Source organism: Biomphalaria glabrata, chromosome 7 (genome assembly GCF_947242115.1).
Source record: "Biomphalaria glabrata chromosome 7, xgBioGlab47.1, whole genome shotgun sequence".
Classification (NCBI taxonomy): Eukaryota; Metazoa; Mollusca; class Gastropoda; family Planorbidae; genus Biomphalaria; species Biomphalaria glabrata.
The window spans coordinates 40,422,638-40,439,475 of NC_074717.1; the positions used below are offsets into that span (position 1 = coordinate 40,422,638).

Consider the following 16,838-nt stretch of genomic DNA (forward strand, 5'->3'; position numbering starts at 1 on the left):
AGTCATTGAGAAAGTGGGCAACTTCTGCTTATTAAAGCTAGAACCGAATGTTACAAAAACTAATTTATTCTTTACTTTGTCAAACTGTATCAACCTAACTCATTGTTTCTAATAAGAGTCCTTATAAGGATCAATAAAGCAGTCTTACTTTTAAAAAAACATTTTTTATACAATAGAAAATACAAAGGTACTCCTATTAGATGTTAGTTGATCCATCTTTATTTGGAACATATAAATTATAAATCCATACATAAATATATAACACAAGGCAAGGTTATTTATACAATATGCACATATCATTATGTTACATTATAAATAAAGCTTGATAAACATTTGTTTTTCATAAAACCCATGAGGAACTATGAAATGACCACTTTACCTAAGGGTAATAACACCATATTTATTTTAGAAAGACTGAAGTTCCAGAACAGTTTTTCTCTAAAAATTTACAGTGTCAGAGCTTTTCCCTTACAAAGATACAATTATTATTAAGAACTATAATTGATGTCTAAAGATCACACTAAAAATAAACTAGATTTTCAACTTCTTTAAGCATATGTGATATTTATTGATATTTGAAGCCAACTCACAGAGTGGTACAGAAGTTGACATAGCTATCTAAGCAGAATATGTGGAAAAACTGGTAAAAAACACAGGATATTTATGTTTAAATTAATGTTCCTTAAGAATTATTACATTAAAATATTAAGAAATCTATTGATATTCATAAAGAATTATCATATAATCTTCAGACTTACATAGAAACTATTGTCAAGATGCCTAATATAGAATTGTGTAACTTTTTTTTTTCTAATTTCTCCATCAAAGCTCTATATACAATAAAATATTTATTTTATGCAAAAACGTAAAGGTAGCAGCAAAGTAAAAATAGTTCATCCATTGGTATGAAGCTTTTTAACTAGCTCATTAATTTCTCTTTCCTTTTCATTCAACCAATCCTCATAGTTAACTCCAGTTCTTGACTTGCCTAAACTGCGCAGGTAAACCCTGAATGCTCCATCTTGGTGAACTGGAAGGCTGGAAAAAGTGTCCTGGGCAAACGATTGGCTTTTAGACAGCAGCCGAGGAGATTTCTCCAATTTCTCCTGCTCTCTGTCAAACAGCCATTGCTCATAGCTAAGTTTTTCTATCTCTTCTTTCTTCCTGATAGAAAAAAAAAGCTTCCTTTTATGGAAAACCAATCATTCATACAATAAGATCAAATTAACAACACAGAAGTAATATTTTGTAAGCAATTTATAATTGTAAGGGCTTAGTAAAGGTAAAGAGTTCAAATTTAATATTTATGAATGTTTATAGTTTTTCATTCTTTTTTTTTTCCAAACATACACTTTACTACAATTTTTTTTTAAACAAAAAAAAACAACAAATGACTTAATGCATTTTAGTAACACCTACTTTTAGATATTGTGGTATAATAATAATAATCAACTTTATTATCCATGAGTAAATTTCTCTTACAATTTATGCATTATAAAAAAAAACATTATTTTTTTTAAACCTTAGAATTAAATTCAGTGATTTTGTAAATGACCATTAATGCTAAGTTTCTTTACAATGTAAAAGTATCAACAAAATTACTGTATAAAACTTCAATATTCTAAATAAAAAGACATTTAATCTGAAATGTAATACTAATGTAAAAAAAAAAGTGCCTTACTTTTCCTCCTCTTCCTGCTTTCTTTTTGCCTCTTCTTCTTCCTTTATCTTTTTTTCAAGAATTTTTTTCCTTTCAATTTCTTTTTGTTTTCCAATCCACTCTTCATATGACAATGGCTTCTTGAGACTAGTAGGAAGTGTAGAGAGACATAAACAAATAGATAGTACTTTAAAGCTTTGCCATGATTTAGAAATAAATGAGATAAAAAATTCTGATTAGTGAAATCTCAACATTCATATTTTTTACTTTGAAAAAAAAAAGTGTTTCTGTTTGTAAAAGTAAAACAAAGGAATGCATATCTTACTTTTGTTTTTTCTTATCTTTATTTATAATTGGAAGATTTCCAACTTCTGTAATAGAGACAAAAAGAAATGTAAAATATACACAAATTAAAGATTTAATTAATTCCTTTTCTTAATTCTGAGTACTAATTCTCTACATTAACCCAGTAGCTTATATTTCAGTTGTGACATTCATATCAACAAAGAAAAATTAGTATTTTATATACAATCTTACTATAATATATTGGAATTCAGATAAAATATACATTTGCTATTTTTATTCAATGAACCAACTACCTAAATAATAATACAAAATAAACAACATAAAATAATATTAATAATAACAATAATGGCAACACCATATCACACTAGTGAAAATAAGATGGTGTGTGTCCATAAAAAAATTTGAAAACATGATGACCATCTACAGTCTACATCTAATTTCTTAATTAGCTTATACACTAGATATGATTTGTTTGGAACCCAAAATGTTAAGAGTGGGCAATTCTTTGGCTTTAATAGTAAACTGTTAATACTGCATAGCAGCTAATTGGTTTAAACATTGTTCTAGTCAGTGCTTTTTGTAAAAAAAAAAATAGGTGCCGGTACTCAGTGATTAGGTGCCAGTACTCAGTAGTTGAGTGCCTAACTTTTAACTACTAAAAATTAATAATTTTTTCAAAAAGGTGCCAGTATGCTGTACCTGTTGCATACCATCACAAAAAAGCCCTGGTTCTAGTGGTACAAATCAAAATAAGAAAAAAAAAGTACATTACTTAATTAAAATTTGATCAGCAAAGTTAAGATAGGATATAGCATGCCTTTTACAATATGTGGGTATGGAGGGATTCTTTACATTAGAATCATTCCTTTTTTTTTAAAGTCAGCTTTGTTCCTGTGTATAACTCAATCACAGAGACAACAATCATTAACTCTAGAACAACTGCATTTTTGTTTTAGACATACCTTCTGTACCATGGTCCAAGCCACTGTCTTGGGAGTCACTGAAAAACGTTGCATCTCTGATCTGTTTGTGAATCAGAGAAGGATGTCGACCACTTCTGGGAGCACTGAGTGCAGTACCTTCATACTCCCCAGGCTTTAATATGGTAGATACATAAATCTGGGCTGATTTGCCTCTCTTCCAGACAGGAAAACTGGAATCATGGTATTGATGAGCAAACAATGGCACCTGAACCAAAAGTAGAAACAAGGATTCTAAAACATGCATACTTTTACTTCATTATCCATCTATGTTTTAAACATCATAAATATATTTATTTTGGGCAGGAGAGGCTGTTAGCTTTGGCTACCCACCAAGGATAGGGAAAATCTGAATTCAAACCTTTGCTGCCTTGTATATTTATTGGCTACCCAAATATGGAAAAGGCTTTGAGAGTCAAAAGTTAAAGTAGTAAAGTTCCCCTTTCAGACCTTGTGGTCTATAGGGCAGATGATGTAAAGGTCATCTGTTTCTGTGACCTAGGGTTAATGAGGATGTTATGTGTCCAGAACAATGACCAACCGCCTTTACTTTTCCCAACTAATGTCAGGTACCCATTAGAGCTGGGTGGACTCAGAGGCACCAGAAAATCTCAAAATTCATAATCCCAGTCTTCACCAGGATTCAAGCCCCAGACCTCTGTTTGGAAGCCAAGCGCTTTACCACTCAGCCACAGAACCTCCTGAGAAAAATCAGGAGCTTGTGACCCTGAGCATAAGTGCAACATCCTGGTAGAACATGTTATGCCATTGGTTCAAAACTGTATTGGGTATCTGCTGATCCTTTGGACACATTAGCTGAGTGGAGAACTGCTAATTGGGTTAAAATTGTTCTATCTATAACTTTCATCTTTTTTCTTTGAGAGAAACCATAGTTGCTCCACAGCTGTAAGAGGTCATAATATAAATATTTTAAACATTCATATACATTCTAAACATATTTTTGTTACTCTAAATTTTAGTGGAAAATATCCCAGGTGTGTTTATATTTACTATTTTCACAATTTGTGTTTAAAAGTTAATGCTGTAAACTAATATTCATATTACTTCTTTCACAAATACTGCTTTTGCACTGTTTCTTTTGCCAATAATATAGTTACAGAATGAGGTCACTTTGAAGATGATAGAAGCTAAGTTATGGTGTAACAAATACTTATTTGTTAAGAAAATCATTTAGCAAATCATCACTGTTTATATTATACAACAGCTGATCAAAAACTAGGGAATAAAATAAAAGCATTTCAAGTCTGCCTTTACATGCCACCCAACTTTCCAGTGTATATGTGGGAAGGTTATGTTAACAAGTTAGTACATTATTCACTACAATTAAATACAGAGTCACATAAAGTTCTTGTAATAAAATATATTCTCTTCTTCATTCTTATATAACTGCCTTAATTTTGATAGCATTTTGGCAGATGTAATTTTTAATAATTTTAGATGACAATAATGCTGTGTACTGGTATCTGACTAATGGTATTAAATAATAGGCCTCCAAAGCCTTATAAAGTAAGGTTCCTCTTTCACCTGTCTCTGTGGCCCACAGTTAACAAGTGTGTCATGTGGCCAGCACAATGACCAACCACCTAACTTTTCCCCAACTAAAGTCAGGTATCCATTAGAGCTGGGTGAACTCAGAGGTGCTCTAAAGATCCTGAAATTAAAAATCCCAGTCTTCACCAGGATTTGAACCTGGGACCCTCCAGTTTAGAAGTCAAGCACTTATATAATCACTCAGCTACCAAACCTCCTAAGCTTAGACTGTAGATGATATGTTACAGCTAGGCTTAAGATCTAATAGAAGGACCTAGATTAGAGCCCTAGTTAGAGCTAGAACTCTTTGATCTATAGAATAAAAATTTATGTTATTTTTTAGTAAGTATAATAACAAAAACATTATGCAAACAAAAATGTAAATTGTCATTGCTAGGATTTTATTTAATGCTGTTTCCAGTATTATTTTATTTCAATTAGCTTGCAATAAATATTAACTCTTTCTTTCCGTAACTATTTACCACATTCTGGTGGAATCGATGCTGGTATCGTCAGTTAGGAGAGAAAGAGTTAAGAGACAAAAACATTAAGATTTACTTGTGGCGATGGTTTCGACTTTTTAGCTCTTTGTTGCCATTGAAACTGAAAAAGATTTCTTGCACAAACTTTGCTTCCAAATCTTTCAGCAATCGTTAAAGCTGTATTACCATTTTTGTCTTCTGTATGGACATCCACTCCTAGGATCAAAATGTTTTAAAAGTATATGATACTGATGAGTATTATATGTTGTGTACATTTTTAACAGTTAAAAAAAATTAAAGAATGAAAAACAATATTGAACTACAAATTAATCAAAATACTTTAAATAAATAACTGAATGTATTACAATTGAATAACAAGTTTCACAGTTAACAAAACAAGTTGAATTGGACACATATGGCTATGTCTTAAATAAAGACTATACAAATTTACTTTAAAAATTTTTATTAACAAAAAGAAGGTTTGTTCTTTCCAGAAGGAAAATATAGCAAACTATATATAAATGGCTACATAAACATAAATAAACTATTCCAAGTGTACTACTTTCATCCTTGACTTTGGGAGACTATTCTAGCTATTTAAAGTGAATTAAAATATAGTCATAATTTTATCTTTAACTGACATTGTAGAAATATTGTCATTTTGTGCGTAACCAAAGTTCTTCCAGTCCACTATAATATAAGGCAGGCTGGTCCAGTACTTCATGTTACATGTTAGCTTTTTTTCTTTTGGCCCTCTTTGCATGTTAACTCTGCAGTATCCTTTTGACTAATAAATCAAAATTCAACAGTGTGTTAGAGCAAATTCCAAACTGTACGTGACAACCTGAGGTTGGTAGAGTCCAATAGCTCGTTGCCAAGTCAGAGGTCAGTGTTCAGGCCTACTATGTCAATTGGCCACCCTAGGATGTGTCATTTAAACAGTATTAAGTGCTCCTTTTGTTAGCCAGTCAAAATGTTGACTTGTAGTATGATAAACTTGTTTGTTTTCTTCTATTATCTTATTCCTTATTCTTTTAAAGCATGGAATTCATATTTCATTAAAAAAACAAAAAAAGTAGACATTTAGTTAACAACTCACCACTATGAAGCAGTACATTGATGATCTCCCCATTACTTTTGGCAGCAGCTAAATGCAGAGGTGTCTTTCCTGTTGGTGTTGTCATGTTGACTTTAGCTCCTAAATGATAGATCAAATAAATTTGGAAATATCTGCTCTTGACAGATTTAAAAATATAGGCTCAAATATAAAGTTCTAGTTAAATTTAAAACTTTATGGTTACTAATACTTTAGCCCATTGTAACATTAAAGCACAGAATATTCCTTTGAAAACAAAAAGTCTTTAATTTGCTTTCATCAACTATAATGATTTAATAGATAATACAATCATGTAGACTTAGAGACATCTTATAATCAAATATTAAAAATATCTGTTTAGTAGCCAAGATCTAACAAATCTACTTGCATTCTTACATCCACATTAAGCATGTACAATTTTAACTCTTTCTCTCTGTAATTATTTTCCTGGTTCCGATAGAACTATTCATTTTGATCATTTGTATTTCACTACTCTGTTAAGATTAAACTTCAATAACTTGGTTTGTTTTGTTTATCAGGAAATATTATATTTGGTATTGAATTATAGGGGAATGCATGCTCTTTTTATGCAACACATATTAAAATTTATAAATTCAAAAATCAATTTGGTTTAATGAGGTCAAATCAACGTTGACATCGTCCATTGGGAGGGAAAGAGTTAAAATAGCCAAAAGCAAAAAAGTTAATCTTTAAAGGGATCAAAGAAAAATCTCTTTTTTCACCCACTAGTTTAAGACAGTACGATGTGTGATTGTAGTTGTTTATTTACTTAGTTTAGACAAATAAAGAATTGAAATTGGATATTAGTTATCACTTTGAACTCATTACCATTTTCAATAAGTTTTACAGTCATCTCTTCATATCCTCTGTGAGCAGCAATGCAGAGTGCAATAAAGGCTCTTTCTTCAAGCCATAGCTTCCTTGATTTTTTAGACATATAGTCACTAGTGGGAGTGTGATAGTCTGATGATTCAGTGACACCCAACCGAAAAACCTAGAAATTTAAATATTTATAGGTTTATATACAGTTAATAGGTATTTTATAGATTTTTTGATGCAATAAATATATAATAATATTTATCATAGCCTTGAATAAATAATGTCTTAAAAATAAATTATGGTTAATATAAGTTAAATATTTTTTTTACTGATGTTTTTGCAAGTAAAAAATGTTTTAGTTAAATATGAAGCAAAAATGTATAAATAATTAGTCATTTACAAAGCACTTAATAAAAACCATCTTCTGACACATTGTTTCCATCTGGACTATGCTACTCTTTACTTATTAGGTTTTCATAAAAAAAAAATTGCCTATCTATAAAAAGTATGACATTGGGGTGCTAGTTTGGAAGCACCTAACTAGAATCAAAGTTATAAACCTTGATAGAAAAAAAAATTCACAATCATAAGGCTGAGTTGTAAAACACTTGGTTTATGAACTGAGGAGTCTTGGTGAAAGCTGAGGTTTTAAATTAAGAGATTTTTAGGGTGCCTCTGAGTACACCCAACACTAATGGGTAACTTACATAAGTTGGAGAAATATTAAAGTAGTTGGTCATTGTGTTGGCCATATGACACACTTGTTAACCATGAGCTACAGCAACAGATGACCTTTGCATAAATTGCCTCAAAGATCACATTGCCACCAGAGTTCCTGCTCCAACTATTGAGGAATAACACTACTGTCCATTCCAGGAAAATTGTTTAACCGCATTCTGCTAAACTGAATAAAAGATGCTGTAGATCCACATGTGTGACCAACAAACCGGCTTTCGAAAGGAGAAATTATGCACAGATCAGATAGCGACACTACGCATAATTTTGGAACCATCCATGGAATGGAACTCCCCTCTCTACGTCAGTTTTATAGACTATGAGAAGGCATTTGACAGCGTGGACAGACTGACCCTCTGGAGACTTTTGAGACACTATGGAGTGCCTGAAAAAATTACAAATATCTTCAAGAAGTCATATGAGGGGATGACTTGCAGAATAGCACAGGAGTGAGACAAGGCTGTTTACTATCTCCCTTCTACTAGCCATAGATTGGGTCATGAAGACAGCAACAGACCAGAAGCGGAACGGTATACAATGGACACTGTGGAAACAGCTAGACAACCTCGACTTTGCAGATGACTTGGCTCTTCTTTTTTACACACAACAGCAGATGCAGGAAAAGATAAGCATTGTTCCTGACTATTCAGCTAGAATGGGTCTAACCATAAACATAACCAAAATATGGAATAGTCATAGAATTATAAAGCTGCAACCAATAAACTATGTAGTTAAAAAAAGTAAAGTTCCCTTTTCAGACCCTGAGATTTATAAGGCAGATGATGTTAAGGTTATCTGTTCTTTGGCCAAAGGTTAACGAAAAGAGTATCATGTGGCCAGCACAATTACCAACCACCTTTACTTTTCCCCAACTAAAGTCAGGTACCCATTATAATTGGGTGGACTTAGGAGCACCCTAAAAATCCTGAAATTCAAAATCACAGTCTTCACTGAAATTCGAACCCAGGACCCCAGGTTCGGAAGTCAAGCGCTTAACCATTCAGCCACCATGCTCCAATAAACTATGTAGGCTCCTCTATAATATCATTAGTAATGAAGGAAGTAATTTTAAAGAAATAAATCTAAATAAACCAATGGGTTACCCAATCAATATCATTAGCAACAACTGCCTCCACCAGCTCCCTGTACATAGGCCAGACTTTCAACTTCAAAGTACAGTTGGGAACAAAGTCATTGCTTCTAATATCAGTTTGATCTTGAAGTTCACCTAGTTGAAAAGCAAAATATGAATGTAAGTTAAAATTAGAATTGTGTATATTCCATGTGGCTTATAAAGGTCATACAAAATGTACATTTCTAATTAAAATTAATAATTGCTAATAAAAGAACCAGGTAAGGTCATAGGTACCATTGAAATAGAACAATTTAATTAAATTGAAATTTGTATAACACATATGAAACAATTAAAGCCAAATCACAAAAAGTTATTTTCATTTTAGAAATGCAAAATATACAAAACAAAACATCTTTATAAGGGTTAATTTTTTTAAAATTATGACTTTTGTTTTTAGCATTAAACACTAGTGAACAATGTCATCCAACTTATTAAAAAAAATGTTAGTAGGTACATTCTTAAAATGTGAGTATTGTATGTGTCTGTAATTTTATAAAGTATTAGGAGAGTTTTTTTGTTTTTTTTTTACATATCATATTCTGTCTCAGACAAATATTCCTAGCACATTAGCCCTAGTAAGCATTAAAAAAAAGTAAACTGCTATAGTTGTTCTAAAAAAAAAGTGAAATATTAAAAATGAAAAAAAAAAGGAACAAACAAGTGTAAATTCATTAGTATTATAATTGAGCCAGTTTTTATATCATCAAAATCTACCAGTATAGTCACCAAGTAAATTGTCTATCAATTAAATTCAAAATAAAGCATGTACTCATATGCAATTATGGTATATTGGAAATCAGACTTCAAAACACAGTGCATTAACTTCTGCTTTTTTTCTTCTTTCATAATCAATTAAATAATAAGCTCCTAAAATGAACTAAAAAAGATATGGCAGCTGGCGCAATGTTCACTGCTGGCTATAGTGGATTTTATTAAAAGTAAAACAAAAACTTAAATTAATTATCTATTTAAACATTGAGAACTCTAAATGTCAATGCATGAAATTCTAACCTTCATCTAGATAACAGAGTCTTTGCAGTGACACAGGTATTCCAGTAGCTACTTCTACTTCATCTTTCAGTTGAGTCACAGTCATATCATTGTGAATGTCATTCAGCACAAATTTTTCATCAGTAATATCAAGTAAAACATTCACTTTATAAGCATCAGGCCTCCTTTTGTATTTCACTTTATTTTCTTTTCCTTTTCTATTTTGTGAGCTTTTTAATTTACTCATTGTTTTAATAAATCAAATCTAATTTAGATGCCTACAAAAGAACAAACATTCAATTTAAACTTTTAATTACTCAGATATATATATATACTATCACCATATGACCTAGGCTGTAGACTGCAGGCCTTAGTTTGGGTAATACTGATATAGTGGATAGAATTTAGAGCTATGTCAAACATGATGAATGTTCCCATAACATTTTTAAAAATATTGCCATGAAAATAAAAGTAGATTGTGAAAATCGGTTGACCCGCTTAGCCGACACATTCATTTCAAATATAAAATACAGTAAAACAGGTTATCTATTTCATTATTTTAAAATATTTTGTTTAGGATCTCTGGTTGTGAGAGGGACATTAAACATAGACTACCAGTCTCCCCCATGATATAAGGAACATTTACGCCAAGTTTTATCAAGATTGGTCAAATGGATTTGATTTTTATATGGGACATACATATAAGGCTACACCTTAGTCTAAGCCTTACTTAGTAATCTTACATTCAATATAATATTATATACTAGGAACTTAAGCCTCTAGAATTTTAGAATCTAGAGTAGAGGACTATATACTATAGAATAATATAGATCTTGGTCTGTTATGATTAGATTAATACGTTTTAATAAATTAAAATAAATTACAACAATTGAATAATTATTAATTAATTATATTCTTATTGACTTATTATAATTAGTATTGAGTTGAGTATTCTTAGACTTAGATATGACTTATACTTATAGACTTATTATACTTATTATCTTATAAGACTTATAATTATTATTCAGTTATTCAACTTATTCTAGATCTATTAATTTAAACAAAATTACTATTCATCATGATACTAATATATTAAAACATTTGAGTTAACGGGATTGGATCGCTATCCGTTTGAAGTATCAAAATTTAGCTTCTAGATCTACATTAGATCTAATTATATAGTATAGATTCAGATATTGTTCTACAACATCAGTCATCAGTGAGATATGAACAAGTTATGGTAAACATCCATTTTTTTAAATTGTGTTTATGCTGCTAAGGAAGTAGTTTTGTTGCAGCAGTAAAAAAAAATATTGACTGCGAGCCTTTACTTCAACCCCCTTTTTAGAACTTTAGTATAGGAGAAGGGGAAGGTCACCATCAAGAAATATCAACAATGTTATCGAGTGTTCGTAAACAATTATTGTCTTCTGCTGTAAGTTACACAATTGTATTTTTTAAAAATCTAGTCTAGATCTTCTAATTTAGATGTTATTCAGTATGATCCTGTTTGCATAATTAATTATGGACATTTCTTTAGCCTCATTTCTTATGATAAACTTAAACTGAAAACTCTCTCCAGTCAGTCCAGACTCTCGTTCACATTCAATCAATTTCAATACTTTGTAGAGTCGCCTAAGAGTGACTTAAACTTACTTAGACTTATACTTCAGTCTTCACTTAGACGATTAGTAGACTTAGATTAGTTAGATCTAGTTAGTATACTAAAAAGAATGACAATACTGAATACTCATGAGTTGAATACTGTCAATACTCAAGTCATGACGGAGTCATGACATGATTTAGTCGTCAGTCACTTCAATTTAAAGTTAATTATTAACTCATAACTGTCTTAACTTACTTAGTTAAATAGATCTAGATCTATCTTAGATTCTTATACCTGAACTCTGAACACCGACTTTCGGGAACTAGGATCACTAGTTCAAATTTTTATTTTATTTGTTTATTTAGTGATGGTTTAACTTGCAAAAAAAAAATGAAAGCAGATATTCTTCTTCTTCAACTAGTCTAATGGACAATAAAAATAGATGTGTTCCTATGTTACTAACTATATCTAGTAATAAACCTGACATTGACAACTACATTTATTCTTTCTCTCTCTTTTAATTCCAATCCATGGACCCTCTTTTCTTGTTTTCATAATTTGGATGTTCGTTTTGTTGCACCTTAACACCCCCTCCCTCCCATAGATGCTTATAATTGTTTTCATGCCTCTCTCTCCCCCTTCCCTCCACTGCCTGTTTGATAGGTTGTGACACTACTTACTTAGTGTATACCTCTCCTCACTGCCAGCTCACCTGGCATGATCATCTGCAATGGGCATGGTCTCTGGCTTCAAATTAGCAGCCTGCACTTTTTTCTTTCATTCATAATGAGTTAAATTCATTATTATTCGTTGGACACCTCCTTTTTTAATTTTCTTTAACAACTAACAATATAAATGTGATTGGAATGTCTTTCTAAAGATGAGTGGAAGCTTATTTTGATATGCCCATCAGCCTATGATCAAACTGGCTCATAATATAGCCCTCATCCCTTATATGGGTGTGAGTTGCCGGGGGAGGTTAGCTTTACATACATGGTTACCGAGAATCTAAACAACTGCCATCTGCTTTGAAAAAAAAAACGGAACAAAAATACCGGAACTTATGCGCAGTCCCCAAACATAAAAACAAATGAATTACAAACAAAAAAGGCAACTCGTTCAGCGAAGAAGAATTTGAGCTTACTTTAGATCTGATTACTTCTAGATCTATATACTAATAATCTAGATCTACTCTACTTCTAAGTTCTATCTAGACTCTAGATCTAGATCTCTAGATCAATTAGACTTTATAGACACAGAGAAAAAGTTTAAAAGTTACTATATTCACTATATTCAATCACACTGTAACATTGGAATTATTTTTTTTTTAATGTAATATTGTAATTCATACATTCACTCAGACAACTCAGTGGGACTCAGCTATGGGAGGAGGAGTGCCCATCATCACATTTTTTAAACCCAGGCCACTATCTTGGTACCACACTGATAAGACTGATTATATTTATTATTACAACTTTTTCCACAGATTGAACAATTATAGTCCCATATTTCCCTTATTATCATTCAGTAGTGAACTAAATATTAATAAGTAAATGAGGACCTAGATCAATATTGGTCTTTTTTTGCCTTCATGTTTAATAAATATTTAGAATATGTTAGTACTTTATGATTATAACCAACTTGTTTTAAAATATTTACAGGTTAAAAGGTATTTTCATGCTAGTGTGCTTGCATGTAGTGACAAATCGTTTGTGGTAAGCACATTTCCAAAAACGTTGAAATTTATGATTTTATATTTTTGGTGCTCAGGACATTACAAAATGTATCAAAGCTTTATTGTAATGTTTGTAAATCATTTCAATTTCAGCATAGAGATACACCAGAGAACAACTCCAATGTTCCATTTGATTTTACACCAGAAAATAAAAAGGTAAAGTATAAAAGTCTTCACTCATAATTTACTTTTTGTATAGAAACCATAATTGGAATTTAATTTTAAAAAAGGCTGTTATGCTCACACACTCACACTCTCCTTGTAACTGGAGCATTGGTCGTAAGGGAATTTCTTGGTGTAATTATTGAGTGATTTGAATAATAACAGGAAAGATTTGAAATATGAAACTATTAAGGCATCTCAACTGTAAGCATGTATGTCTATTATAGGCAGATTTTTAGTTCAATATTATTTAATTTTGTACTAGTTAGATTTTATAAGGAGTGATTGCTTTTTACTACCTTTCTCTAGTGCACATGGATATGAATCTCCAAATATCTTTAAAGTTTCAAGTAAACATTATAAATTAATTTCCAGTTAGAAAAGTTAAAAGATAACATTAATTTGTATGTGTATTAAACTACTTACTTTCTAAATATTATTACAATTTATGAGATGGCATATGACATTGTATACAAATTGTTACTGTTTATGCATATTCTTTTTTTTGAAGGCCTCACTTCCCAAGGTTAATATGGCCAGCTTTATGAAACAATCTTCTAAAAAATTTACTATATAGAAAGTAAAAGATGAAAACAATGTTAAGATAATATTTTATTATTCTTCCAAACAAATGGAAATTCAATTTGACTACTATTGTTTACCTCAATTATAACAATAACAATATAGAAGCAAAAATAAACAACATATACACAGCAAAACAGAAAACAACAGACACACACACATAAACAGCGCTTGATACTTCTTTGTTACAATGCATAACCTTGAAACACGCTGACTGACAGTGGAATAAAGGAGATTTTAAATTTCTCTGTTGTAGTCTTAATCAACATGTATCAACCACCTTGTCCAGATCTGATGTAACTGTGGTGTAATGGGTGCAAATTGGATTTTATATGTTTTAGAAAGCATCTTACATTGGGTTTATTATATAAGTTGTATCAGTACTATTAAATCTGTTGTGTAAATACTCTAATGAACATACACATTTACTGTTTGCAGCGCTGCGAATTGATCATATCTAACTACCCAAAGGGACATGAAGCAGCAGCTTGTATTCCTCTCCTTGACCTTGCTCAGAGACAAAATGACAGTAAGTTGGAGACATTTCATACACAACTGGTTTCATTTTTAAGTCTAAAATTTATTTTGAAAAAAAAATATCATTGCTGCTTGTTAACTATAAGGCCTGTTAAATCAAACTGGATCTTTTGTTTCTTCCTAAGACTGGTTGCCAATCTCTGCCATGCACAAGGTGGCTGAAATATTAAAGATGCCTAGAATGAGGGTGTATGAGGTAGCGACATTTTACACAATGTTCAATCGGTAGGTATGAGTATATGTAAAAACCAACACTACAGGATCATCAACTAAGTAAATGATCATTATCTCATTAAATCCTTTTCTGCTTAACACAAGTTATATATTAAGATTACAAATTAAAACTTCATGCAGTTATAGAAAGATTAATCCAAAACAAATAGCATTTTTGTTCTTCATTGTATTTCTTTTAACAGGGAACCAGTAGGCAAGTATTTTGTACAGATTTGTACTACAACACCCTGTATTTTGAATGGTGTTGGTTCTGATGCTATTTTGGAAGCTATTAAACAAAATTTAGGTAAGATATTAAAGCTGTATATCACTTTCACTAAATAAATAAAATAAAAGATTTTTTAAATGACTTATGACAGTAACTAAGGTAGCTTCTCTTTCTTTTCATAATACAAGAAACTATATCCTGATGGCATGTAAAACCTTTGCTCGTTTATTTAATATATCTGAAAATTTCACATATACAATAATGGATCAGCTTTCAAAACCATCAGGAATGCTTTGCTGGAAGGAGATATAAAAAAAACTTCCCAGTCTTCATTTCGATTTGAACTTAAGCCCCATCCAAGTGGTTTATGACATGCATGACACATGTCCAGCATAAAAAAAATAAAGACAGTCATCTGAACTAGAAAAATTCCTTGAAATATAATGTTGTCAACATAAGTTATATCTAGATTGTTATTGCCAGTGATATAACTAGACGTACAGTTCATGCTAGATTATCATCATGACATTACCCCCTTCGAGCTACATAAAATAAGGTCAAAACTGATTCTGCATCATATCTTCTGTACTACACATATCTCTTGAAAGTATATACTCACATGATCTTATATATTTTTTTTAACATGTTCTCTATTAAGTTAATATTTTATTTTTTGTGGGTAATATTGTTATTGATTACTTTAATGTTGAATGTCTTATTTTACACTGTTCTGTTTGATTTAGGTATTGATGTGGGCCACACAACTAAAGATAAGATGTTTACTTTAGCTGAAGTTGAATGTCTTGGAGCCTGTGTCAATGCACCAATGGTTCAAATAAATGATGACTATTATGTAAGTCTCTCATTACATGATAAGTTGTAATTTGACCCCAAAACAATTGTGTATAGTATAAAAACATGTTTTTTAAGTACAATTAGGATAGCATTCAATTTCTTGAATTTTTTCTTGTAGGTCTCTGTACCATTAAATTAATCTTTTTTTTTTTTTCTTCATACGATGGGTATTCATTTAAAGTTAGTATTATGGTGACACAAGTCTCCACAAATTAACTTTAAAATATAGATTTTTGTATGTTGATAGCCCATGAAAGTTCATTGGGAAAAGTGATTACTTAATCTATATCTTTAAAATATATGAGTTTTTATAGAAATGGGCTAAAATGTAGATTTTTCCTAGAACAATGATTTTTTTGTTTAATGGTATTGATTTTACCCAAATAATATTTCATTGTTAGATGACTAGAAATCTGATCGCCATTTGCAGACTTACTTGAATAACAAATCCTGTATCTCTTATTTTACCATCTTGTGTATCTAAGTATGGGCTATTGTTACATATTGATTATATAAACATTTCCACTTGTCTATTTTTCTGAACTTCAGGAAGATTTAACAGTGGATGATATAAATAGAATTCTGAATGATCTTAAAGCAGGAAAGAAACCAAAACCTGGACCACAGTAAATAATTTTTGTCCTTTTTATTTTAAAGATACATAAATAAAGGGATTTAGTAATTTTAAATAAAATGTATACATATATATATAAAAAAAGGGAAATATAAATATATGTAATATTAAGAGCTTGGTTTTTACTATTCATTTTTTCTTTTCTCGAACAGGAGTGGTCAGAATGGAAGATTTGCATCAGAACCTAAAAATGGTCTTACTTCACTTACAGAACCCCCTAGGGGCCCAGGATTTGGGGTTAGGCCTGATTTGTAACTAGACATAGTTTTAGAAATAGTCCTGAAAGTAAACTACTGGTAGTTGATATTTAAGTTGTACTAGGTTGTTTTTTATTTAATCTGTTATGTCTTTTTGGGAAGTGCTTAACAATGTGTATATATATGTGAATAATTGTTTGGTTGAAGTGGAAATTATTTACCGACACTGGAAATATTTCATTATGAAAATTTTATTGTTAGTAATTTCAAACACGAATATATTTGAGACAATAAAATTGAAAAAACGCTTAAG

The 16,838-nt window shown here is 30.9% G+C and overlaps 2 protein-coding genes across 4 annotated transcripts; one reads left to right on the forward strand and one right to left on the reverse strand.

The window, feature by feature from the left end:
* Nucleotides 1-201: 201 nt before the first annotated feature.
* LOC106077925 (ankyrin repeat, bromo and BTB domain-containing protein DDB_G0293800-like) lies at nucleotides 202-11,084 on the reverse strand. 3 transcript variants are annotated; one of them, XM_056036576.1, is made up of 10 exons: nucleotides 10,984-11,084; nucleotides 9,797-10,053; nucleotides 8,754-8,878; nucleotides 6,925-7,090; nucleotides 6,079-6,177; nucleotides 5,056-5,195; nucleotides 2,929-3,154; nucleotides 1,986-2,031; nucleotides 1,682-1,807; nucleotides 202-1,164 (listed from the first exon to the last, which is right to left on the reverse strand). In XM_056036576.1, exons 2-10 carry the CDS (start codon nucleotides 10,020-10,022, stop codon nucleotides 894-896), a joined length of 1,425 nt encoding a protein of 474 aa, XP_055892551.1. In that variant the 5' UTR covers nucleotides 10,023-10,053; nucleotides 10,984-11,084; the 3' UTR covers nucleotides 202-893. The 3 variants fall into 3 exon arrangements, with proteins under 3 accessions (XP_055892551.1, XP_013094089.2, XP_055892552.1); XM_013238635.2 differs by having other exon boundaries at nucleotides 10,846-11,044; XM_056036577.1 differs by having other exon boundaries at nucleotides 10,939-11,033.
* Nucleotides 11,085-11,088: 4 nt separating this feature from the next.
* LOC106077923 (NADH dehydrogenase [ubiquinone] flavoprotein 2, mitochondrial-like) lies at nucleotides 11,089-16,837 on the forward strand. The gene is made up of 9 exons (XM_013238630.2): nucleotides 11,089-11,210; nucleotides 13,043-13,096; nucleotides 13,210-13,272; nucleotides 14,299-14,389; nucleotides 14,523-14,622; nucleotides 14,814-14,917; nucleotides 15,583-15,692; nucleotides 16,244-16,320; nucleotides 16,481-16,837. Exons 1-9 carry the CDS (start codon nucleotides 11,172-11,174, stop codon nucleotides 16,581-16,583), a joined length of 741 nt encoding a protein of 246 aa, XP_013094084.2. The 5' UTR covers nucleotides 11,089-11,171; the 3' UTR covers nucleotides 16,584-16,837.
* Nucleotide 16,838: the final 1 nt, after the last annotated feature.